The 25,691-nt window shown below is 33.4% G+C and overlaps 1 protein-coding gene across 2 annotated transcripts in view; it reads right to left on the minus strand.

Annotated features, from left to right (window-relative positions):
- Positions 1-4,132: 4,132 nt before the first annotated feature.
- Positions 4,133-25,691, minus strand: part of LOC121216744 (DCN1-like protein 1) — a 57,334-nt gene continuing 35,775 nt past the window's right edge. Inside the window, exons 10-12 of one of the 2 annotated variants that reach the window (XR_005912922.1) lie at positions 23,248-23,295; positions 5,042-5,101; positions 4,379-4,447 (exon numbers count right to left, since the gene is read on the minus strand). Coding sequence is in view for 1 of the 2 variants with exons in the window: in XM_041092142.1 (XP_040948076.1) it covers positions 4,328-4,447; positions 5,042-5,101 (180 nt within the window). In the remaining variant the exon portion in view is untranslated. Of the gene's footprint in view, positions 4,448-5,041; positions 5,102-23,247; positions 23,296-25,691 lie in introns of both variants that reach the window. The other variant, XM_041092142.1, reaches the window with a different exon arrangement.

A 25,691-nucleotide genomic window follows, 5' to 3' on the forward strand; every position in this document is an offset into this window, starting at 1 on the left:
TAAAGAAACTCACTAAATTCTTTCGAACTTATAAGATCTTATGTCTGCAGGACTCGTGGTTGAGTAAAAAGCTTGTGGATGGACCAAGAAAGATTGTGTTCGATCGAGGATCACTGTCGGCTTGGTGTCATACACATAGGAAGGAGTACTTTTAGAGGCTTCGCCTCGGGGTTAGATATATTGTAATTAAGTAGTTCCATTGGAATTTCCAAGGTAGTCAAATTAAGTTTGGTTTAAGGATATTGTTTTAAGAAACATTCGAAATATAGTAATAAAGTTGTTTGACGAATTAATTGATTGAAGTATTAGAACAAACCGGTTCAATTGTGACACTCCATATCCAAACTCGGCGAATAGGTCGGGTAATGGCGTTAAACCATTGATTTTATTAATACTTTGAGTAAGAGAAATAAGATTTTTAACACTGAAGTGCTATGTGACAAACAAGTGAAATGAATATACATGTCATATTCATAAATTTTGTAATAAAGGAAGCTATGTAATCACTAGTCAAAAATGAACATCATACAAACAATGAGATGAAGAATTGGTGACTTGTAAGTGGCTTAGTCAAAGTGAAACTTTTAATTTATAAAAAGACTCAACATTAAGTGTAAAGAACAATGAAGTATGATGTCCTAATGTACTTACTAAGCTCTTCTAGCTTAACACGTTAGTGGTTTAAACGCGTAGGTAAAAGTCCCTCTCAAGAAGCTAGAGACTGTGTCTTCGAAGGATCACATCATCATGTGAGATTGGAATTGCATAGTGATGTTAGTTTGTATTATTTTGTATTAGAATATTTTGTACTAACATATACATAGGCTAAGTGCGTTTACTCTTAAATTATAAACTTAGTGTCATTTCGTAATGTTTATGAAACTTTCAATTAGTTCCAATTAAGTTTTGATGTTTGGTATGATTTAAACATGTTTTTTTAAAATGAATTTGAGATTAAATGTGCTTGATAATGTTTTTAAGTCATTTGGAATTCAATGGTGTGATTTGATGATGTTTGAGGATGCTTTTAAGTGTTTTTGGGATGCTTTGCTACAATGTCACGACACTAAGCCTACATAGAGTGGCATCGTCAAATCGTCCTTCACAATGTCGCAACATTGATCATACAAAGAGTGATGTCGTGATTATAGGTAATGTAATGCTACGACATTATACAATGCCACAACATCATACACCACATTGTCCTTTTAGTGACTCGAAATTAACCCTGAACACCTCCAATCACCTAAAAAAGTGTTCTTAAATTATTTTAAAAAGGTTCATAAAGCTTCAAATTCATTTTTACCTAAATTTTCTGATTTCATTAATTTTTTCTCAACTTTGATTTCTTAAAGGTTTTTGAGGCTTTCTATGAAATGTGCTCGGGACTTGTCCCCATTAGTATTTAATGTCTTAAAAATGATTTCAAGCTAACCCCAGATCTTCTAAATGCGATCGATTTCTTTTAAGAACAAGAATATGTCATGGAAAGTCTATTTTAATAATAGTTCAATTTTGTATAAGTTTGAAAGTATCACTGTAACATCTCATTTTCGTACCAGTCGTCAAGACGGGCAAGAGGTGTTACATCGACACTTTCTTGGGAATGTAATGTTATTTTACAACATTAATCTTAATAAAAAATAATGTTATTGTATTTTAAAATTTTTTATTACTTTTTATTATTAACAAATATTTGAATTAAAAATTTAATAATATTTTTAATAGTCTTTATCATTAGCAAATGTTTGAATTAATCTACAAAGTATGATTTTCTCACATGACTACATGAATACATTTGAAAAACAATTTGATATTAATTCGGGATTGCGAAGATGTGAAATTTGCTATTTTTTCTCATTAAATTGCATGTATAAATTCAAGTGTATTCATATATTGCATATATAACTTGAATTTATCTTGATACTAAAATTTAATATTAATGAAAATATGCATTTTAAAAATATTTATAACAAAAAAAAATAGATATTTACTTTAAAATAATGAAATGAAGTCGTAGAGGCCAAAAAAAGGGGATTAAGCAACAATTGTGTTTTTATCTTTTTACTATGAGTAAGTTAATACCTTAAACACAAATAAATGAATGACTAAACTTTCTCACATATTTTATCGTGAAAATCACTTTACACTATTTCTAAGAATGTAACTCTTAAGGTAATTTACATTTCAAAAAAAAAAAAAAACTACATTTTTTAATACAAAATATTTAAATCACATCTCAATCAATTAAATTCTTTAGAAAATGACATCTTTCCATCATATCAAATGTCCTCATTCAACGACTATAAGGTCAGTCGTCACTTGCTCGGCTATAATATTCTCACTTGCATCCAAAATATTGAATGCTTTTCTTTTTCATAAATAATATAAACATTAATTAAGTTTGCATTACGATTTCAACCTAACTAAGAAATTGTTAAATATCTAATTATTTTACAAAATAATAAATATACTACAAGGATTTTTCTTTTATATATATTTATATAAAATCTATAATCCAAAATATTATCCAATAATTAAAAATTTATTCATGAACAAGATATAAATAATTATACATAGTTTTTAGTTTTATATAGAAATTTATAAATTATAAATATCGTTTATTATAAATATCTATACTATTATTTAAATAGGATTTATTATCCAAATAATTTAAAAAATAATTAATTACAAAAAGTATAGAAAACAGATTAATTACGAAATTAGACACTTGTTACAGTGTTCTGCGCCTAACATATTGGCGCCGCCAGACTAAAATGTGATGATCTAAAAACTCTAGGGACCTTATATGAAAATTTCCCATTTTAATTAGATGCTGAAAAAACACTTTAAAGGGTGCCGCCTGATGGTTTGATGGCACCAAACTTTAAAAGGATAAATTGCACCCTAAACCCCCTTATATATTATTATTTTTTATCCTCTTTTAACACCAAAAATATATTGGCCTCTTATCAATTAGTCTAAAAGGTTTTTCTACCAAAAAGTATTTTTGTAAGGAAGCCAATTCCAATGGAAATAAATTTTATTTATTTTTTAAAAATATTTATAATTTTATTATTAATTTGATTTATGGACACAGTATAAAATTATAATTATAAAAGGTTTAGAAAAATCTTATTATGTATAAATTATAATTATTAGTTAAATTTATAGTTTCCAAATATAATGTGAGTAAAAGAAAACTATTATAAATACCGTTAACTGTTATGTCAAACATAATTTAAACAATAAAAATATTTTTTGAAAAATAAATAAAATTTATTTCGAGTTGAAATCGACTTATTTACAAAAATACTTTTTAGTAGAAAAACATTTTAAACTAATTGATAAGAGGTCAATCTATTTTTGGTGTTAAAGGAGAATAAAAATTAATAATAAATAAGGGGTTTAGGGTGCAATTTATCCTTTTAAAATTTGGTGCCGCCATATAGGCTGCACCCTTCAACGGTTTTTTCAGCTGCCAATTAAAAAGGAATATTTCATATAAGGTCCCTGGAGTTTTTAGATCATCACATTTTAGTCTGGTGCCTCCAATATGTCAGGCAGCACCGTCAGAATACTGTAGCAAATGCCTGTTTTCGTAATTATTCTATTTTCTATATCTTTTTCGTAATTAATTATTTTTTTATATTATTTGGGTAAAAAAACCCATTTAAATACCTTAATAAATTAGTGTCACCGATCAACCAAGTCTCAACTTAGTTAGAAAATAACTAAATACACAATCGTTTTATAAAAGAACAAATAAGCTATGAGGGTTCTCCAATCTTTTTATATTTTTATATACAATCTAGAAAAATATAGTCATGATAAGATTCAAACCTAAGAAACTATGTTCTTTAATATTTTATTTTACCATTTCAACCAAAACATTATCTATTTTTTATATCAATTTTTTTTTAAAAAATATTTGTTACGAATTAAAAATTTATTCAAGAATAATCTATAAATAAATATTTTTGTTTTATATATAATAACTAATTAGTAATATATTAAAGATAAAATAAAAAAGTAACAATTCTAATTATATCATTAACCAAAAGTAAACAATATAAAAATAGTTTTAAGTAATTTTATTCATAAACATCAATAATTGAAGGTGTAGTTTGAGCTTTGTTCTTTTAATGAACAAACCATAAAATTTCATTCATAATCAATCAGCTTGATAAATTAGTAAAAATCAAATTAATTAGAAACAAGTCATGGAACACTATGTTTATTTACAACTTTAAACCCATAACAATTGATTGCGAAAATTCCTGAATAATAAATAAACCAACAGTCCTTTCATTGTTTCGAGTGCGAGTTAGTGAGCTACCATCTTTGAATGATTGATGCCATTCTCGTTCAAGTATTCCACGAATTCATCGATAAGATAGGGCCAAGCACCTTCAGCATCATAATTTTCTAGTCCAGTGTCTACTTTCTACAAGATAATTATAAGTAGTCTTTTTCAATATTGTGAAAACATATGCCATTTATATGAGTGAGTAGTAAAAAGAGAGAAGAAAACACATACATTCCAAATAAATGAAGCAAATGTTGTCTATAACAACCTATTTGGAAGTTCTATTGCTCAAACTGCATCGCAATCAATAGTTTGTTCTCTAATTGGAAAATCATTTTTGTTTGCTAAATTAAAGGGTCAAATGGGAGGAGTCAACGAGAGACAAAGATGGAATTCTTTTGGATCAAAGAGAAGTGATGTTTATCCATGCCTTGGTGATAAAATGAAAAAGCATCTACTTAATCTCAATCGTAATTTTTGAAGGAAAAATGAATCCAAGTACCCCTGACTAGTTTTCTTTAGTATTTCATATTAAAGGTTTTGAATTTTGATGATCTGTACTCTTAGGTTTATATCATTTTCTGATATCAGCATGAAGCCTAAACAACATAACTATCTGCATATCACCCATCTTCAAAGTCAGAGCAACATAGTGATCTGGTAGTATAAAGCTATACAATTTATTCAAATTGCATATGGAAAGAGGAATATTAAGAGGTGCTTTTAACTTACATTAAAGAACTCCAAAAGTTGAGACCATGTGTCCCTTGAAATTGCTTTATTATGTCGAGTCTGTTCAAGCGGCATCATAGCATAAAATGCAATTAAACAAGAAAGATCCACCAAGGCAGAAATCCTAATGATTCAAAAGATAGTAAATCCTTTCATTTTTGCCATTTCTTTTATCACATAATTCTGAGTGAACCTACATCAGTCATTGACTTTATAGGATCTAATATTTGTATCAAGTATAAATGCAATTTGGTTGAACTTATCATCAATGCAAAATCTTGTCTTATTAAACAAATAAATAAATAAATAAATAACCACGTTGTTTTAAAATACCATAGGAACATGTTTTTGTTGTGCAAATAGGATATTTTCTTATGGCTTTATTTAACTAAATGCAAAAGCATAACTCATCGATAGTGAGCTCCGATGTAATATCATACAATGAGTAAAGATACACTACTCAATACCTACATATCATGATTTGGTACTAATACTTCAATGTCTAAACTGATAACAATAGGACTAGTAACTGTTACCAATAAGCTAATTGTAAGGTGAGGTTAGTGAAAAATTTTGCTTGTTCACCAACTCACCAATGATTTCAACTGTGTCAATAATTTTTGCCCCAAATTACTGTGAATTCTGTTACTTGAAATTGGGGAGGATAATTGGTAAAGCTAAGAAATATCTTTTTTTTTTCTTTTTTTTTACGATCTTAATAATCCTAGAGAATAAGCTCAGATTGCAAAAAGTGTGTCAACTCCAATTTTTCCTATTTGATCCACCAATGGTAATGCAATTATGTTATGAACTATATGTTAGGTCTATGCCAATTTCAAATATTTAAAAGGATTGATCCCGACATTCTTCATGGCATTGATCTTGATGAGTTTTTGAATTATGTTATGAACTATATATAAGGTCCATGTCAATTTCAAATATTTTAAAAGACTGATCTCAGCATTCTTCATGTAGAAAAGAGTTGTGAAAAAATAGAACGTCGATAATGACAACGTATCGCAAAGAAAAGAGAAAGAAAAAATAAAAAATACATAGATTTTTACGTGAAAACCCTTTTAGGAAAAAACCACGGGCAAATGAGAAGATAATTTACTATGTCGAGTTCAAATGATTACTAGAGGAGTAGACTATGTCTATTTATAGGTTTGTAAAACCATATTCTAATAGAAGGAGTGTAGTAAGATTGAAACACCTTATTCTAATTAGTATCAAATAGATGAAGTTTAATAAGGTTTAAAAACCTTATTCTAAAATAAAATAAAAGAAGTGTACTTCTATATGGATTTCACTTTTATTTTATTTTACCACTGTATTTTATTTTAATAAGGATTCGGGTCACTTAATTCTAACAATAGTGTTTCAATGCAAGGCTACAAAAACATCTCATCCTTTTGAAATGATTAATAGTGACATATGGGATTCTCTAGAGATTAAAATATCTTGACTACTTGTTGGTATGTTTCATTATTGATGCTTGCTTATACTTGAAAGAAAATCCAAAGGCAATCATCATCTTCAAAAATTTCAAGAAATTGATCTGACCAAAATTTAAAAAAAAAAGTTTTCAATAAGATAATGTCAAAGATTACTTCAATTCTATTTTATACTTGATGAAATTTGATGGATCAAGAAAAATGTATCAAAGTTTATGTATTGACATACGTAAACAAAATGAGGTGGCAAGATTAAAAAGATAGACTACTTCTTGAAGTTGCCAAACCAATTTTTTCAAAAAAGAAAAACTAATCCTAAACCTTCTAAAGTAAGTTAGTGTCAAAATATTCTATCTTGTTCAAATACTAGAATCGTCTCATCTTTTCTATCAAAAGCATTTTGGAGTATCTCATGTGTTCATAAACAACAACAACATCGAAGCAAGCTTGAACTAAAGGCAACTAAATGTCTCTTCTTAGATCCTAAAAGGCAAGTATTACTTCCATATCAATATGAAACTCTACACTTCTATGGATGTTACATTTTATAAAAAAACAAACATATTACTCGAAAACTTTCATTCAATGGCAGAATTCAATTATACAAGATTGTTTCTTTTACCTAGACTCCTAAACTCTTCTAAAATCAAAGCTTAACAATTTCATCCCAACCAAAGCTATGTCAATTACCCCTCCAAAAAAAATCAGCTTATCCCCCTAAGCTAGTTTAGTAACCCTTCTAGAAACACTTTTACAATTCAAGCCAAACACTAGCACCTCTATTTTTGTCTACAGGTAACCTATAGTTTATAAAGTGATTATTATTTATCGAATGAGAAAGGCTCATGAAAAAATAGAGGAACACATACTTTTTGAATAGAGAAATGATACCAAACCAAGTCTAGATAATCTACATAAGACTTTTTTAAATTTATATTATTGCTAATGACTATATTAAAATTCCTATTTCTTACAAGGTCATCGAGCTAAAAGTATCATTTGTTAATCGAAAACTCTATTTTTTGTTTTCATTTATTATCTTACTCTATTGTTATCCTCTTGGTGAAAGGTGTGGAGGGTTTTTTGTGATTTATTTTTTTGAAATTTTTTATTTGATTTATCACAATTTGCAGGGTTTAGTTTCATGGTAATTTGGTGATTGGGGATATTAACGTAGCTAGGATGAGAATATTGTATTGGAATATGAGATGGGCATATTTAAGTTTAAAAGAGAATTTTCTAAGAAAACTATTTTTGGATCTCAACATTAAAATTGTGTTAGTGCAAGAAAGTAAGCTTACTCAGTGTAATGATTTTAAGATACAAACAATGTGTCTGGATTTTAATTTTGATTAGGAGTGGTTTCCAATTAAGGGTCCATTTGAAAGTTTGATAATGACTTTATATATGAAATATTTCATGGAGGAGAGCTCTATTTTTGTGGATAATTTTTAATTGTTAGTTGATGTTAATGAGTGGAAAACTTTATGTTTTGTATGTGTAACGTTTATCTACTAGTCGCTTAATGCAAAAAATAAATTATAGATGAACCTTGAGTTAATATTTTGGAGCTACAAAGAATGATGGTGTGTCGTTGTTGAATTTAATTGTGTGAGTTGATGAGGAAAGAGCTTAATGTGAGCATGTATTGTATGAATTGAGAACAAAGTGAATATGCATTGACATTTTTGGAAGTGCGATTTTTGAAATTGATAATTGCACTGGTCGAATTGCAGATGCTAACTTTTCAATCATGTGCAAAGGCAAGAATAACTTCACAATTATGTTAGCAAGGGGTGAAACTACTAGATCAGAGTTGTTTTTAGCTTGGTTATAACATTTTTTGGCTTGTTGGTTGTCTAAAAATGCTATAATGTTGTTACTTTATTCTTTGGTTTAGCTTATGGAGTTGTTATTTCATTGTTTAGGTTTAGCATTCATTTATTGTTTATCTTTTTCTCTTTAATAATACTCTTTTGCTAATAAAATCTTCTTTTGGACGAACAAAAAAAAGAACAAACATTCCTATTTCTTTGAGAAAAGGTGTAAAGATCATGAACCAAACATTTAAGCTACATATTTGTTTGCAAAGATGGTTTATCATCAAAATATCATGCTTTTGCTACTAAGTATCTAATGTAGAAATTCCATAACAAATAGGGGGTTTTGAGCAATCAAAATTGAGGGTTGTTATAGAAGAAGAGAAAAATGTTCTTAAATGGAATATTGATTGTGAGGTCTTTAGATTTTCCAAAGGGGAAGCAACATGTGGTATGGAATTTTACTTTTATTGTTAAGCATATCCATGTGGAGATGTTAGTTATTACAAATGAGGCTTATTGCTAAAGGGTTCACCCAAAACTTAGCATTGATTATCAAGACATGTTTTCTCCTTTTGTGAAGTTAGATACGATATGGTTTTTTCTATATTTATCTACCAACCAAGGTTGTTAGCTAGAAGAGAAAATGTGTTCCTCAATGGTTTCTTTGAAGAGGAATTTTTGTAAGATTTAAGATAAAAGGCAATGCAAATAAGGTTTTTAAGCTTTTAAAGTCTTGGTCTCAAGCAATTTCCTAAAGCATAGTTTGATATGTTTACGAAGGTAACCAAGAAACATGAGTATTCTGTAGGTCAAGTTGATCGAACAATGTTCATAAAATATTTTTCTAATAGGAAAGTTTCTCTTATCATACTTTATGTTGAAGATATTATTGTCAGTTTTGTAACGCCCTAAAAATTTGAATGTTTGTCTATTAATGTTTGTCAATAATTAAGTCTCGGTATATGTGGTTAAGTGTTCTTCTTATATGTTCAGGGTCAAGGGTTCGATTCTCATTATTAGAAGTTTTGTGATTATGTTTTAAATTGACTTAATCCCTATCATTGAACTATCAACTTAAGTTTAATTCTGTATAATTTTATGTCAAGAATGAGCTTATTGATTCGATGGTTAAGTTTTTGTGTACCTTCTTGTTCTGTGTTCAAGTTTCTGTGTGTCCAATAATGAAATAATTTTTGTTACTACTTCGTTAATTGTGGTTATTTTTTTGAAAACCAATTAATTGAAACTCCTCCTCTTTCATGTACGTTCTCCTTCTTCTTTACCTTTTATCTTCTTTCTTTCTCTTCTTCTCTTCCTTCCATTTTATTCTTTCTTTTATTGCCTTATTTCTTTTTAATTTTTTGTCATTTTGCTATTGTTACAACGGGGAAAACTTCGTATTTCATTGTCTTCGATTGTCAGAATAATTGCATAAGTTGATGTGAATTTCTATTAGTATTGTTCGTTCATTTTGTCATAGTGGACTTTGCTTAATTTCTTGTATTCGTTTAGTTTTCTTTTAGGCGAAGATCGTGGGAACAACATTCCTCAAACATTGTATTTTTGTGGATTTTTGTGTTTTGCGAAGGTAAGGGGTTGAATCTTTAAGTTTTGGGGTTTGTCAAAACTTTTTGACGTAACTCGATTTTATACTTTGAATTTTAGAGTTTTTTTGTGAATAACTGTGTAATTGGTCATTGGATTGTCATTTTTAGGCCTTGGATTCACCTTGGTTGCTTATACATTGAATTTGTATCAGGTGTGTAACGAAAACCTAAATTTTTGCAAGTTTTAAATGTCAAAACCATGACTGTTAACGCTACACGCTGGTGTGATAGGCTGTGTAACTCACTATTTGCATAGTAGAGTTACACAGGCCAGGAACACGAGCGTGTGTCCAGGCCGTATGAGCATTATTTTGAGATTTGAGTCACATTGGCATGCACTCGGTCGTTTGATAGACTGTGTAAATCACTGTGTTGAGCCACATGGCTGTATGCCAGGTCGTGTGACAAACTGTGTATGAACGAAAAAGGGATACACGAGCATGTGATAGGCCGTGTGGACTACACGGGCCAAACTCTCAGGTCATGTGAATCCACATAGGCATGTGAGCCAAGATACTAAAATTTTCCCTAAGGCCATAAGCATCGTTTGAATCAAACGTAGGCCTTTTGAAGGGTCTATATGATCTGAATTAGACTATATAACTTGGTATCCAATGTTCTGAGCTTGAATAATTGATATTATGTAGGTATAATGAATGCGATGACTGTTAAACGATACTGATATGAATTATCCGATTATGAATTGTATCTGGATAACTGTATGTACCACCTTGAGATCTGACATTTGTATTTTGCATCTTTTTTGGGTGGGAACAGTAAAGAAGGAAGTGTTGGCAGTTAAGGACTTACCAAATTGAGTGGCTAAGCCACAATTTTGTATCTGATTCTGATGATCCATTGCATACAGTTCTGGCAGCTAGTCTGCACTTACTCTGGAATGTATTATACCGACACTAAGTGGTGTGTAGGGTTAGATGGGTACTTGATACCCTATATGGTGTGTTGGGTTGGTCGAAGATGGTGTGTAGCGGATAGGGGTAGGAAACTGCATCTGTATTTGACCTGTTCTGCAATCTTATCTGATATGTTCTGTGATCTTATGTGATCTATTGCTATAATACTAGATATTTTCTATTACTGGTTATGTATCTTGATTTAGGAAATTATTGTTATATTTAAATTGTCGTTTTGATTTTATATCTATTACACAATAAGTATTAAACTCATTTCGTTTTCTCGATTGGATTTTAGGTAACCCCTCGTCTTAGAAGGCTCGACGTATCAAGAGCTTGGTCATCTCTCCTTTTTGATTACTTTTATAGCTTAAATAAACTAATACTATCATACGTTCTCTTTGAATTTTACTTGTAAGTTTGGCTTTTGAAGATGTTTTGAATGTTTTTCAGACGATAGATTTTATATAATTAAAGGTTGGGTTTTCTTAGATATTTTGATATAGCTCTCCAGACTTGGTCTTAATGTCTAGGCTGAATGTGGGGTGTTACATTTAGTAGTACCAGAGTCAGATTTATAACACTCGGGTTGTGTTTTTTTGGGATTTTGCTTTGATAAAAAGGTGTTTTAAATGAAATCCTGATTCGAAAACTCTGATAACTAATTTTGTAAAAGATTGAGTTCTGACGTCAAACCTGTAAGTATTCCTGCTTAGTTATACCATTTAGTTGAACATCTATAATCTTTGATTCTGTTGTTTAGTTAAGTATTCTATTATAAATTGTCATAAGGAATCTGATAAGGACTCTGAACTAATTTGAGCACTTTTGACATTGTAGATACAGTGATAGCATGAGTTTACATGGTGGGTGTGGACGTGGTGTCTGTGGGCATTGAGGGAGAGCTCGAGCTGAGTTTTCCTCGATGGGCAGTCTGCCCTATATTGATATTAGTGAGTCGATAGACACTCCTACTATTGAGACCGAGTCTCAAACTCTTACCGCTTGGGACGATGCACTATCCCAGGGCATGCTGTGAGTTTTAGAGAAGGTCACTAAGAGTCCTTCTTGATCTCAAGATTGAGGGTCGATTATTGAATGACTCCGATTGAATGGTGCTGAGCTGTTTAGGGGTGTCACTGGAGTCACCCCTACAGTGGCCGAGTATTGGTTGGAGGCCACTGAGCGCATCATGAATGACATCGACTGCACTTCTTTTCAGAAATTGATGGGTATCGTGCCTCTTCTAAGAGATGAGGTCTATTAGTGGTGGCTGACCACTAAATAGTGTGCTCAGCCCGAATAGATTACCTGGGATTCCTTTAAGATTACCTTCCAAAACAAGTAGGTGGGGGTGAGTTATGTAGGGGCTAGTAGGCACGAATTTATGATTTTAGTTCAAAGTGAGAGATTTGTGGCTGAGTACGAGGCTGAGTTTTTAAGATTGAGCAGATGTGCTTAAGCACTAGCTGTGACCGACTATGATAAGAGTGTATGGTTTGAGGAAGGTCTGCGGTATGATCTGAGAGTTTTGATAGCTCCTCAGCAGGAGCGAGTGTTTGCAACCTTGGTTGACAAGGTAAAGATACCGGAGGAGGTTAAGCACACTGAGCACGAGAGGAAAGACTGAGAGAGAGGCCAGAGTAAGGTTAAGAGGGATTTGGTCCCTCTAATTCTATTAAGCACCCGAAGAAACGAGCGAGGTTTGATTGGCCTCCGAGGACTGAGGCTCCAGTTGCATTGATTGAGATTAAGACCTATAAAGACTATGGAAGGCACCATCTGAGTGAGTGCTGGAGGAAGATAGGGACTTGTCTTCGATGTGGATCGATGGAGCACCATGTTCTAGATTGTCCCCAACGATCTGATCAAGTGCAAGCTCTTACACTGACTCCAGCTTCGGGTTCTGATCAGCCTCTAAGAGTAGCTCAATAGCCACATAGGGGTTATGGAATGGCCAGGGGGTAGCGGTTCTAGTAGAGGTCAGCGATCATTGGGCAGAGGTACGGTTTAGACTAAGGAATGATAGCCTACTTTTGTGTACGAGGTGATACGCCGGTAGGATAGAGATGACGTTGACGTTTTAGGGGGTACATTCTTTATTCTTACTGTTCTATACTTTGCTCTTATTGATATTGAGTCTAAACATTCATTTGTATCTAGTACTATATCTGTGAACTTGGGTATATCTGTTAAGTGTACTGTTAGAGAGATTTCTGTAATTAGCCCCTTGGGCCAGTCGATCCGAGTTAGCAAAGTTTATAGACATGTTCCGTTAGAGATTTAGGGTGTGGTATTTCTAGCTAACTTGATGGAATTATCATTTGGAGAGTTTGATCTGATTTTGGGAATGGATTGGTTCGTGGAACATCGGGTCAGCTTAGATTTTTCCTCTAAGAGAGTTACTATGAGGTTTGATGAGAATAGTGAGTTTATTATGACTGGTGAGCATCGAGAATACCCCTCTAACATAATCACCTCTCTTGTAGCTGGAAAGATAGCTCGGAAAAGGTGTGAGACATACCTAGCCTTTGTATCTGGTTTTGGTTCTGCAAAGCTTTCTGTTAAAGATATTAGAATTGTAAAAGGCTTTTCAGTTGTTTTCCTTGAGGAGTTCTCGGGGCTACCTCTGGACAGAGAGGTTGAGTTTGGCATAGAACTGTTATCGTGTACTGCTCCTATGTCCATAGCTCCTCATCGTATGGCACTGAAGGAGCTTAGGGAGCTAAAGGCTCAGCTTCAAGAACTTCTAGATCGTGAGTTCATTTGATCGAGTGTGTCTCCGTGGGGGGCACCAGATGTATTTGTGACGAAAAATGATGGATCGATGAGAATGTGTATAAATTATTATCAGCTAAATAAGTTGACGGTAAAGAATAAATACCCACTTTTGAGGATCGATGACTTGTTCAATCAGTTCTGCGGGGCATTTGTATTCTCTAAAACCAGTCTCCATTTTGGGTATCATTAGCTCCAGGTTAAAGAAATCGATGTGTATAATATTGCTTTTAGGGCTCATTATGGACATTACGAGTTCCTAGTTATGCCCTTTAGGTTGATGAACGCTTCGACTGTGTTTATGGAACTAATAAATCAAGTATTTCAGCCATATTTAGATCATATTGTACTAATCTTTATTGATGACATCCTGATTTATTCAAAGAATGAGAACAAGCATACGAGCATCTTTAAATAGTTCTGCAGATACTCCCTGAGAAACAGCTGTATGCTAAGTTTAGCAAGTGTGAGTTTTGGTTGTACGAGGTTGCCTTTCTGGGGCCTGTTGCGACTACCGATGGGATCCGAGTTGATCCCAAGAAAATTGAGGTTGTAACATTGTGGAAATAACCAAAGAATGTGTCTGAGCTTTAGAGTTTCCTAAGTTTGACAGGTTACTAGAAAAGGTTTATCGAGGGGTTCTCTTTTATCGCAGTTCCCTCGACTAAACTGTTGCGTAAGAACACTCTATTTGTGTGGTCTAATGAGCAATAAGCGAGCTTCGAGAAGCTCAAGTTTGTTTTGACTCAGGAACATGTTCTGGTATAGTCTGAGTCTGGTAGGGAGTTTATTGTCTATAGTGATGGTTCACATGTCGGTTTGGGGTGTGTTCTAATGCAGGACGATAAGGTAGTGGCTTATGCACGAGGGCAACTATCCTACACACGACCTTGAGTTGGCAGCAGTTGTTTGCGCTTTAAAAATCTGGATGCACTATATATATGGTGGAAGGTGTATCATCTACACCGATCACAGGAGCCTCAAGTATCTTCTAACTCAAAAAGAGTTAAACCTTAGGCAACATAGATGGATTGAGTGGCTTAAGGATTACAACTGCAACATAGGTTACCATCCCTGTAAGGCCAATGTTGTGGCTGAAGCTCTCAGTTCTACAGCAGTGACCGATCAGAGAGCGATTTTCGCTCGTTTGAAATGAGAGGTTACTACCTTTGTCTCCTACTGTCTGACATGTCAGAAGGTTAAGGCTGATCATTAGTTGTCTTCTGTTCTGCTACAGTTGGTTAAGATTCCCCTGTGGAAATGGGAGCGTGTGACAATAGACTTCATTAGTGGGTTACCTTTGACACCCTCTAAGACAGACTCGGTTTGGGTCATTGTCGATCAATTGACCAAGTCTGCTTATTTCTTACCTGTCAGGACAGATTATTCGCTTTAGAAACTAGCTAGGTTGTATGCCTCTGAAATTGTAAGACTACACGGAGTTCCAATTTTAGTTATCTTTGATAAAGATTCGCATCAGTTATGAAAGAAACTTTACAGGGCTTTGGGCACCTAATTAGATTTTAGTACTGTGTATCATCCTCAGACCGATGGACAATCTGAACGAGTGATTCAAATTCTGGAGTATATGTTACGGAGCTGTGTCATTGAATTTTGGGGTAGTTGGGAGGAATATCTGCTAGTCTAACATTCAGATGGAACCTTACAAGGCTCTATACGGTCATAAGTGACGTACCCCACTATGTTGGGTCGAGTTAGGTAAGCATCAAGTTTTGGGTCCTGAGCTAGTTTCAAGACTTAGAATACTATTAAACTGATTTGAGACCACTTCAAGGCAACTTTCGAATGACAGAAATTGTATGTGGATTTAAAAAGAAAAGATATTGAGTATTCTGTAGGTGATAAATTGTTTCTGAAAGCTTCCCCGTGGAAAATGGTTCTCCGGCTCGGACCTAAGGGCAAGTTAAGCTTGAGGTTCATTAGACCTTACTGTATTCTGAAACATGTCGGACCTGTTGCTTATTAGCGGGAGTTACCTCTTGAGTTAGATCAGATTCATGATCTATTCTACATATCGATGTTGAGATGGTATCGATCTGACCATTCTCATGTCGCCCCTGTTGAGGAAATTGAGGTAAGACCCGATTTCACCTTTAAGGAGGAGCCTGTTCAGGTCCTAGAGTGAGATGTTAAAGTCTTCCGAAAGAAAATTATTCCTTTGGTTAAGGTTCTGTGCCGGAATCATGGCACTGAGGAAGCTACTTGAGATCATGAGTATTCATTTCGTCAGCAATACCCTCATCTATTTAAGTCAGGTAAATTTCGAGGATGAAATTTATTTTAGGGGGAGAGAGTTGTAACGCCCAAAAAATTTGAATGTTTGTTTTTTAATGCTTGTCAATAATTAAGTCTCGGTATCTGTGGTAAAGTGTTCTGCTTATATGCTCGGGGTCAGGGATTTGATTCTCACTATTAGAAGTTTTGTGATTATGTTTTAAATTGAATTAATCCCTATCCTTGAACTATCGACTTAAGTTTAATTTTGTATAATTTTGTGTCAAAAATGAGCCTGCTAGTTCGATGGTTAAGCTTTTGTATACCTTCTGGTTCTATGTTCGAGTCTCTATGTGTCCAATAAGGAAATAATTTTTGTTACTACTCTGTTAAGCGTGATTATTTTTTTTTGAAAACCAATTAATTGAAGTTCTCCCTCTTTCCTGTACGTTCTCCTTATTCTCTTCCTCTTATTTTCTTTCTTTCTTTCTTTCTTTCTTCTTTTCCTTTTATTTTATTATTCCTTTTATTGCCTTATTTCTTTTTAATTTTTCGTCATTTTGCTATTATTACGATGGGGAAAACTCCATATTTTGTTGTCTTTGATTGTTGGAATAATTGCGTAAGCTGATGTCAATTCCTGTTAGTATTGTTCGTTCATTTTGTCAAAGTAGATTTTGCTTAATTGCTTGAATTCTTTGTTTAATTGTTCGTTTGGTATTCTTTTAGGTGAAGATGGTGAGAACAATGTTCCTCAAACGTTGTAGTTCTATGGATTTCTGTGTTTTGCGAAAGTAAAGGGTTGAATCCTTGAGTTTGGGGTTCGTCAAAACTTTTTGTCCTAACTCATTTCATACTTTGAATTTTAGCGTTTTGTTGTGAATACTTGTGTAATTGGTCGCTGGATTGTCTTTTTAGGTCTCGGATTCACTTCGATTGTTTATATGTTGAACCCATATTAAGTGTGTAACAAAAACTCAAATTTCTGTAAGTTTTGAATGCTAAAAAACATGGCTGTCGACCCCACATGGTAGTGTGGTAGTCCGTGTGGGTCACACAGCCGTGTGATACATCGTGTAACTCATTGTTTGTGAAGTAGAGTCACACGGGTGTGCGTCCATGCCGTGTGAGCATTATTGTGAGATTTGATTCACATAGGCATGCGCTGGGCCATGTGCCTGACAGTGTAACTCACTTTTTTGAGCCACACAGTCGTGTGTTAAGCAGTGTGATGGACTGTGTGTGACATAAGAAGGGTCGCACGGACATGTGCTAGGCCATGTGGGCCACATGGGCCAGACACCCAGGCTGTGTGAATCTACACGGGCGTATGGGCCAAAATACTAAAATTTTCTCTAGGACCGTAAGTGTCGTTCGAATTGAATGTAGGCCTTCCAAAGAGTCCGTATGATCTGAATTTGACTTCATAACTTGTTATCCCATGTTCTAAGCTTGAATAATTTATATTTTGTACATATAATGAATGCAATGACTGTTAAACGATACTGATCTGAATTATCTGATTATGAACTATATTTGGATAACTGTATGTACTACCTTGACATTTAACATCTGTCTTTTGCATCTGCATTGGGTGGGAACGGTAAAAAAAGAAGTGTTGGCAGTTAAAGACCTACCGAATTGAGTGGCTTAGGCACAATTCTGCATTTGATTCTGGTGATCCATTGCATACTGCTCTGGCAGCTAGTCTACACTTACTCTGGAATGTGTCATACCGACACCTAGTGGTGTTTAGGTCTGGATGGGTACTTGATACCCTATATGGTGTGTTGGATTTGTTGGAGATGGTGTGTAGTGGATCGGGGTAGGAAACTGAATCTGTACCTGGTCTGTTCTGCGATCTTATCTGATCTGTTCTGTGATTTTATCTGATTCGTTGCTATAATATTGGATATTTTCTGTTACTAATTTTGTACTCGAATTTATGAAATTACTGTTATATTTAAATTGTTGTTTTGATTTTATGTCTGTTACACACTGAGTATTAAACTCATTTAGTTTGCTTGACTAGATTTCAAGTCACCCTTCGCCCTAGGAGGCTCGGCGTATCAAGAGCTTGGTTATCTCTCCTTTCTGATTACTTTTATAGTTTAAATAAACTAATACTATCATACGTTCTCTTTGAATTTTAGTTGCAGGTTTGGCTTTTCAAGATGCTTTGAATGTTTATTGGACGAAAAATTTTATATAATTAAAGGTTAGATTTTCTTAGATGTTTTAATGTAGCTCTCGAGACATTGTTTTAACATCTAGGCCGGGTATAGAGTGTTACATGTTTCACAAGATGATTACATCTTATTAAAAAAAGTGTAATGTCAAGATGCAAGGTTGCAAACACTCAAATAAAATAAAAAGTACAATTTTTTTCAAAGAAACTAGTAACAAAAAATTGATATTAGAAGATGTCAATGTCCTCTAGGAAAGCTTATTAATCAGTCCTAGAAAAGGTAAGACATAATTTTCCTTGTTAGTGTTGTAAGATAATTCATGAAAAAAAACCTTGAAGAAGTTTATCATATTTTTTATGTTTGAAGGTGACTGGTTGTGAACAGATAATCTTTTAAGAAGAAATAACTAAGGGATTTGAAGTATACTCAAATGATGATTAGGCAAGATTCATTTCAAATTGAAGATCAAACTTGGTAGCTTAACATTGAAAGAAACAATTTGTTTTTTTTTCAAGAGCAATATTGGGGGAAAACATAGAGCTTTAGCTCTAACTATTTATGAATGATCATGGCTAAAAAATTTACTAAAGTTATTTACTAAAGTTTAGCAATTGCTTGAATTGTAAAGTAAATCACTAGACTTTAGATTAGCCTTTTTCATTTTTAGTAATTAAATTTAGATTTTAGTTTTTAATTGGTTTCGTTTTGTTTTAAAAAAGAGATTACGAAGATAGTTTTAACGTTTTAGTACTTTATTCCTTGTCCTTGACATAAGGAATTTGATTATTTCTAAGGAGTAATAATGGGATATATATTCTCATGCTTTTACATATTCAACCAATTTTCACCATTGACATTATTCAACTTATTATCTTAAAAAAAAGTTCACTTATTTTTTAAGAAGTCAAAAATTTAAATTTAACAAAAAAAATTGTATCTGGTTATAAGAGGATGAGTTTGGTAGAAATGACGATCCTATTAGAATGTCAAGCTCGAATAAGGGTTGAAGAAGGAAAATAAGAAAGTTTGATTATAGGACATAATGATAATTGAAGTATTAAAATGAGAAAGTGTCTTATTCAAGGAAATTTTTTTGAATACCTGAAGATCCTATGATCACTGATGAGGGTGGGAACAATGATGATTCATTTGGTTGATAGGGATGTGGTAACGAATGGTTTACATGGTATATTGTTGATCAAATTCTCTTAAAGTGTACATTTTTTTTAGTGGGGAGAAGTATGTCCAAAAATGTGATCTTTAAGTTATTAAGAAAGAGAATTGGTTATAATACACTGTTATGCAAAGATTTTGGCTTTATGGAATCCTTTGCAATTGGTCCAACTCATGGACCTGGGAAATGATTATTATATGGATAGACTTAGATAGTTAAAGGATTACACTAGAATGTTATAAAAGGGGCCTTAGGTTGTCTACAGGTAGTACCCCACAATTTAGCCTTGGACATTGTCGTTTTCCATGCCCTAGCCATTTTAACCTAGTGTGGTGGCTTGGATGAAATTGTCGGATTTCTTGGTGAATAAACAAAAACTAATAATAATCTTGTTTTGTTCCATTAGGGAGACTATTGAGCAGGTTATCAAAATCAATTGTAAGATGAATAATGGAACAAATGTTCAATTTGCATGATTGGTAGTGTGTTTAGATTTGAGTACGCCACTCATCTTCAAGGTGAGAAATGTTGGGAATCAACCCGAATAAACAATGAAAAAGAAAAAATAAAGAAGATCAAGTACACAAATTTACATGGAAAAACTCCTCTGATCAATATGACCAAGAGAATAAAAAACCACGGGCAAAAAAGGCTTCAGCTTTTCAGTAATAAGCAAATAAACAATAATAAAATATGGAGAAGAATTACACTACTAGTACAAAACTCAAACCTAAAACGCACAGATTTCTCTTGAATACAACGTTCTCATAGAATTCTCTATTTTTCTTTATTATAATGACCCTTTACGTAGGCTAAGATTAGCGAACTAATATGACTAAAATTTTCCTGGAGTAATTAGATTTCATTGGAAGAAAGTGTCCTGCTTGGTTGTAAAAAAATGCGGTTGCGCTACTTGGGAAATACATCACGTCATCATGACGTCATCCTTACTTTTGTTCTAGTTATTTCAAGTGCCTACAAAGTGTCCGAAAATGCGAGGCACACTCCACAAATCTCCACCTTGACTTGTATTTAACATGCCTTCTTTTCAGGCCTCGTCACGAGCCTAACTCAATCTTTGCAGGATACTGACCAAGTCCAAGTAGTGCTTGAAATTGGAAACTAGACAAAATATTATTCATCATATTAGCTAGATTATCCTCTGTGTTAATCTTATGAACTTTAACATCTCATTTTACAACCACCTCTCGAACGAAGTGATACCTGATGTCTATGTGCTTCGTCATCCCATGAAGCATCTGATTCTTAGTGAGATGTACAATAGTCTAACAATTGCAATATACAACAATCGCTCTTTTTTAATTAATCAGCTCCCCGAATAGACCTCTCAACCAAATGGCTTCCTTCACAGCCTTTGTGATTGACATATTCTGTAGTCGATAACGCCATGGTGGTCTGTAGCGTGGTCTTCCAACTAATAACGTAGTTGCTAAAAGTAAACAAATAACCTATGAGAGATCTCCTTTGGTCTAAATATCTTGCATAATCTAAGTCCACATAGCCAACTAAAAACTCTGAACTTCTCCCAAACTCCAAACAAGTATTAGATGTGCACCTCAAATACTTGAGAATCCACTTAATTTCTTGTCAGTGTACCTTGTCGGGTCTAGCCATGTATCTACTCACAGCATTAACAGCATGTGAAATATTGGGATGAGTGCAGACCATTGTGTACATCAAACTATCGATTGCATTAGAGTAGGAAACCTTAGACATGTACTTTTCTTTGTCCATAATCTATGGCAATTCTAAAGCCAAAAGTCTGAAGTGTGCAACTAAGGGAGTACTGTCTAGATTTGAATTTTGCATTGTAAACTACTCAAGTATCTTTTTTGATGTACCTCTACTATAACAATAATAACTTCCTGGAGTGTCTATCTCTGGAAAATTCCATCCCTAAAATTTTATTGGTTGCACCAAGATCCTTCATATCGAACTTAGAGTTAATGATGGTCTTTAACTGATTAATTTCAAATAAGTTCATACCAGCAACCAGCATGTCATCAACATAAAGTAGTAAATATATAAATGACCTATCATTTAAGCGATGTAGATACACAAAGCTGTCATACTTACAAGAATCAAAAGCTTGAACTGCCTCAGAGTAATTCAAAGGATCAGTTGAATCAATGCTCTCGGCAATGCTTAGAGCATATACCACTAGATTTCCATTACAGAACCTCTACAATGGTTTGATCTCCCATATCTTCCTGTTATGAGTTAGGCAATAATTTTATAGTTGAGATGTAGGAGATACCTATGAATCAAATGGAGTTTCTGACTGATCTGGAGTGACTTCAGTATCCTCCTTTTACTCCAAAGAACCTTTAGCCTAATGTAAGTGAGAAATTCATTGCGTTGTCACAATATCCCGAGTTTTCTCGTCGCAACATCGGCCTTACTTTGTGTCATGTTTTAAAGAAATTATCGCGATATTCATGATAGAGAAGTAGGCTAAAAAACCTGAATAAACAACAAAAAAAAGTAGGCTTCGACTTTTCACTACTAACTAAATAAATGAGAATACAAGATGGAGAAAAATTACCCTGGTTGTGCAAAACTTGAACCCAGAACACACAACTTTCTCTTAAATACAACATTATCATAGAACACTCCATTTTCTCTATTGTAATGACCCTTTAAATAAGCTAAGATTAAAGAAATAATATGACTAAAATTTCCCTAGAGTAATCAGAGCTTGACTAGAAGAAAGAATCCTACTTAGCTGTAAAAAATATGGTTGTGTTACTTGGGAAATACATCACGCTGTCTTGACGTCGCATGCCTCCTCATTGCAACGTCATCCCTACTTTAGTTTTGGTTGCGCCAAGTGTTTACAAAGTGATAGGAAATGCGAGGCACACCCCACAAGAATTAAAGAGTATTTGCAGAGGGTGAAGTGTGAGGGTTTCCCAAATTTATCTTTCCAATATGGTAGATATGGCAATTTGCAATAAGCATGTACTATAATTTCAAGACTAGAGGAAAAGAAAGAGCCATTAGATTATGTGTTGGCACCAAAACCACACGAGACTTGTCAATTTGAAATTGGAAGTTATGAGCCATGCGTGTTGGTGGAGCATCATTCTTGAAAACTCAAACAAACATGAAATGGAGAATCCACTAATAATAAAAACATGAATATAGGTCATTCAAGATTTGAAACTCTTACAAATTTATAAGAAGAGAAAAATATTAATAACATTGGTAAACATGTGAGGAGACAAGAAGAATTGGAGCAAAAAAAGTAATAACCTTTTAATGCAAATTGAGTTGGGTCATTGAAAAAGAAAAATGAGAAAGGAACAGGCATTATAGGCCTTACCCAGATTGTTCGTGCAAATAAGAGCAGGGGATGAGCCTAGTGCCATTAGGCCAAGCTAATAGCGAAATCCCAAACATAATGAATTTAAAGGCCCAGTGCAACAAGATTAAGCATTTGGTGATTTATATTGATGAAAATAGTAAAAAAATTTGGGAAATAGCCTTTTTAGGTGCAATGGATGAGAGGAAAACCAGAGACATATTGAAGACTCATCTTATTCGATTTCTCCTAAGAAATGAATGGTTAAATGAGAACATATAAGAAGAGAGTGTACATGAAAATGAATTTAGTCATGAATTCAAGGTCACCCAATGCTTTTAGCTAGTAATGCAATGGAGTTTATTGAAAGAAATCTCACCAAAGCTATAGATGATAATAATGTAGTCATGGATGGTGAGAATGAAATAGAAAGGCTGAAAGATGATTTTGAAGATGACAACTTAAAAGCTTGATCATGTAGGAATAGGCTTCCTCATGTCTGTGTTATGATTATGAATTTAAATCTTACTATTTAAAATTAACAAAGGTATAGACACTCCAGATTTGATCAATTAATCAATGAGTACTATAAAGAGCACAATCTTGATTTTTTTTTATTTAATGAAAAAATAACTAGAATTAAGGTTGATAGTGTTGTTGAGAAGTTTGGTTTTTAGTACACCAACTATTTCTGCCGTAAGCTTTACCTCTTAGTCATTATTAAAATCCTTGGCAACAATCCATGAGAGAACAACCTGTCAACATTCATTAGAAGCAACCCAAATTGATGAATAACATATACAATTGAAAGACAAAATTCATGTACTACATTACTACATTTAACACAAGCATGAACAAATTGACCATGACTATATAAACACATAAAATGAAATTGACGTATTCCAACAAACCCAAATCCCACTTGAAAACCTTTATGTTTCTATTCTATGGAGAATTGATTCTCTTTTTTTTAGCACAATTTATGAGATATGAGTTTCAAGGGAATTGATTTCACATGGAATCATGGGTCAATTTTTTAGAGACTTGATTACAAAATTTGTAACATGAGTGGGATGTGTCTTTTCAATGATAACTCGACATTTGCCTAAGTTGAAGTTTGATCATCGGCGTTTACTTATTACTATAGGTTAGAGAAGAGGCAAAAAAATAAAAGACTTTTTTACTCCTTTTTGAGTTGGGTGGCTCATAATGGTTTTAAACAATTTGTAAAGAATAACTAGGAACTTGATGAAAGTATGGAGAAGATATTTGAAATTTTCACTGATATGGTTATCCTATGGAATAGAGATGTGTCTGGTTTTATTAATGTTCATGAAAGGAAGATGTTAAAGTTGTGTGACTTGAATCCTTGTTAAAGAAAATAAAGTGGTAAAATAAGGGGATCTATTTGTTCTTATTTTTTTTTATTTGACATTGATTAGATTAAGGTTTTTCAACCTTTAAATAGATGTAGTCGAGACTCCTCTTGTATCATTCATTTTTCAATATTAGTGAATTTCTTTCTCCTCTGCTCTAGGTTTTTGCCCAAAAGGGTTTCCATGTAAAATATCTGTTCTTATTTTTCTTTATTTTTGCAATCATTATATTGCCATTATCGGCATCTATTTTAATAAACTGGTACCAAAGCTTTTCGGGTTACTTGTCTAGATCATGGTAATGGTGACAATTAAGTAAGATATTTTGTTGTTGGATCACAACACTAGATTCGCGTGGTGGCAGATAAAGATGCAGGAAATTCTTGTGCAAATGGGGTTGGAAGATGCCCTGCTATAGTTAGATAAGATGCCTTCGACATTGACGGAGGAAGAGAAGAAACGCAAAGATAGAAAGCCTTTAATGCAATTACATCTGCATCTGTCAAATGAAATTTTACAAGACGTGTTTAAAGAGAAGACAACCATTTCATTATTGGCAAAGTTGTAGCAACTATGCATGTCAAAAACCTTAACTAGCAAGTTACATATGAAGCAACATCTTTATGCTCATAATTTGGAGGAAGGTGCATCTGTACACGAACACTTAACTGTGTTTAAAGAAATTCTCTCGGACCTAGAGGCCATGGAGGTTCAATATGATAAAAAAGATTTTGGGTTAATTATACTTTGTTCATTACTCCTGTCTTATTCAACCTTTAGAGATATGATTTTGTATAGTCACAAATCTCTCACAGTTGATAAAGTCTATACTTCCTTAACATCGTATGAGAAGATGAAGTATCTTGTGGCTGGATCTGACTTTCAAGGGGAGGGTCTTATTATTTGTGGGAGATAAGAATGAAATACTAATGATAATCCTGGGAGGACACAAGAATGAAATCCTCACAGTAAACCTAAAGGTAGATCGAGATCTTCAAACAGAGGTAAAACTTGTAAATTCTACAAAAAGAAAAGGCAAATTAAGTCTGAGTGCTATAAGTTGTAGAACAGGATAAAGAAAAAAGGCAACGAATCAAAAGGAAAAACAATCAGAACAATCTGGTGAAACTGATGTTGTAGAAGACTACAACAATGGTGAACTTCTAGTTGCTTCTATCGACAACTCTAAAGTGAGCGAGGAATGGATCATTGATTCTGGTTGTACTTTCCATATGAGTCCTAATCGGGATTGGTTTACAATATATGAAACAGTGTTTGAAGGTGTTATTTTGATGGGAAATAATGCTTCATGTAAAATTATAGGTATTGAAATGATCAAAGTTAAGATGTTCAATGGAGTTGTTAGAACACTTAGTGGCGTACGCCATATACCAGAACTGAAAAGGAACTTAATTTCGTTGAGTACTCTTGATTCAAAAGGGTACAAGTACACAGTTGAAAATGGGGTTCTGAACATTAGCAAGGGTTCTCTCATTGTGATGAAACGATAAAGAAAGACAGCCAAGTTATATGTTTTGCAAGGTTCAACTATTACTGGTGATGCAGCCATCGCTTCTTCTTTTTTGTCAGATGATGATGTTACCGGAGGCCTCCGCGGTACAGACATGTCGCACAAGTAGAATACGTATAGAACTACACTTCTTCTATTTGACATTGATTAGAATAAGGTTTTTCAACCTTTAACTAAATGTAGTCGAAACTCCTCTTGTATCATTCATTTTTCAAGATTAGTGAATTTCTTCTCCGATCTACCC

The sequence above is a fragment of the Gossypium hirsutum genome, chromosome D05 (assembly GCF_007990345.1).
Source record: "Gossypium hirsutum isolate 1008001.06 chromosome D05, Gossypium_hirsutum_v2.1, whole genome shotgun sequence".
NCBI classification, from domain to species: domain Eukaryota; kingdom Viridiplantae; phylum Streptophyta; class Magnoliopsida; order Malvales; family Malvaceae; genus Gossypium; species Gossypium hirsutum.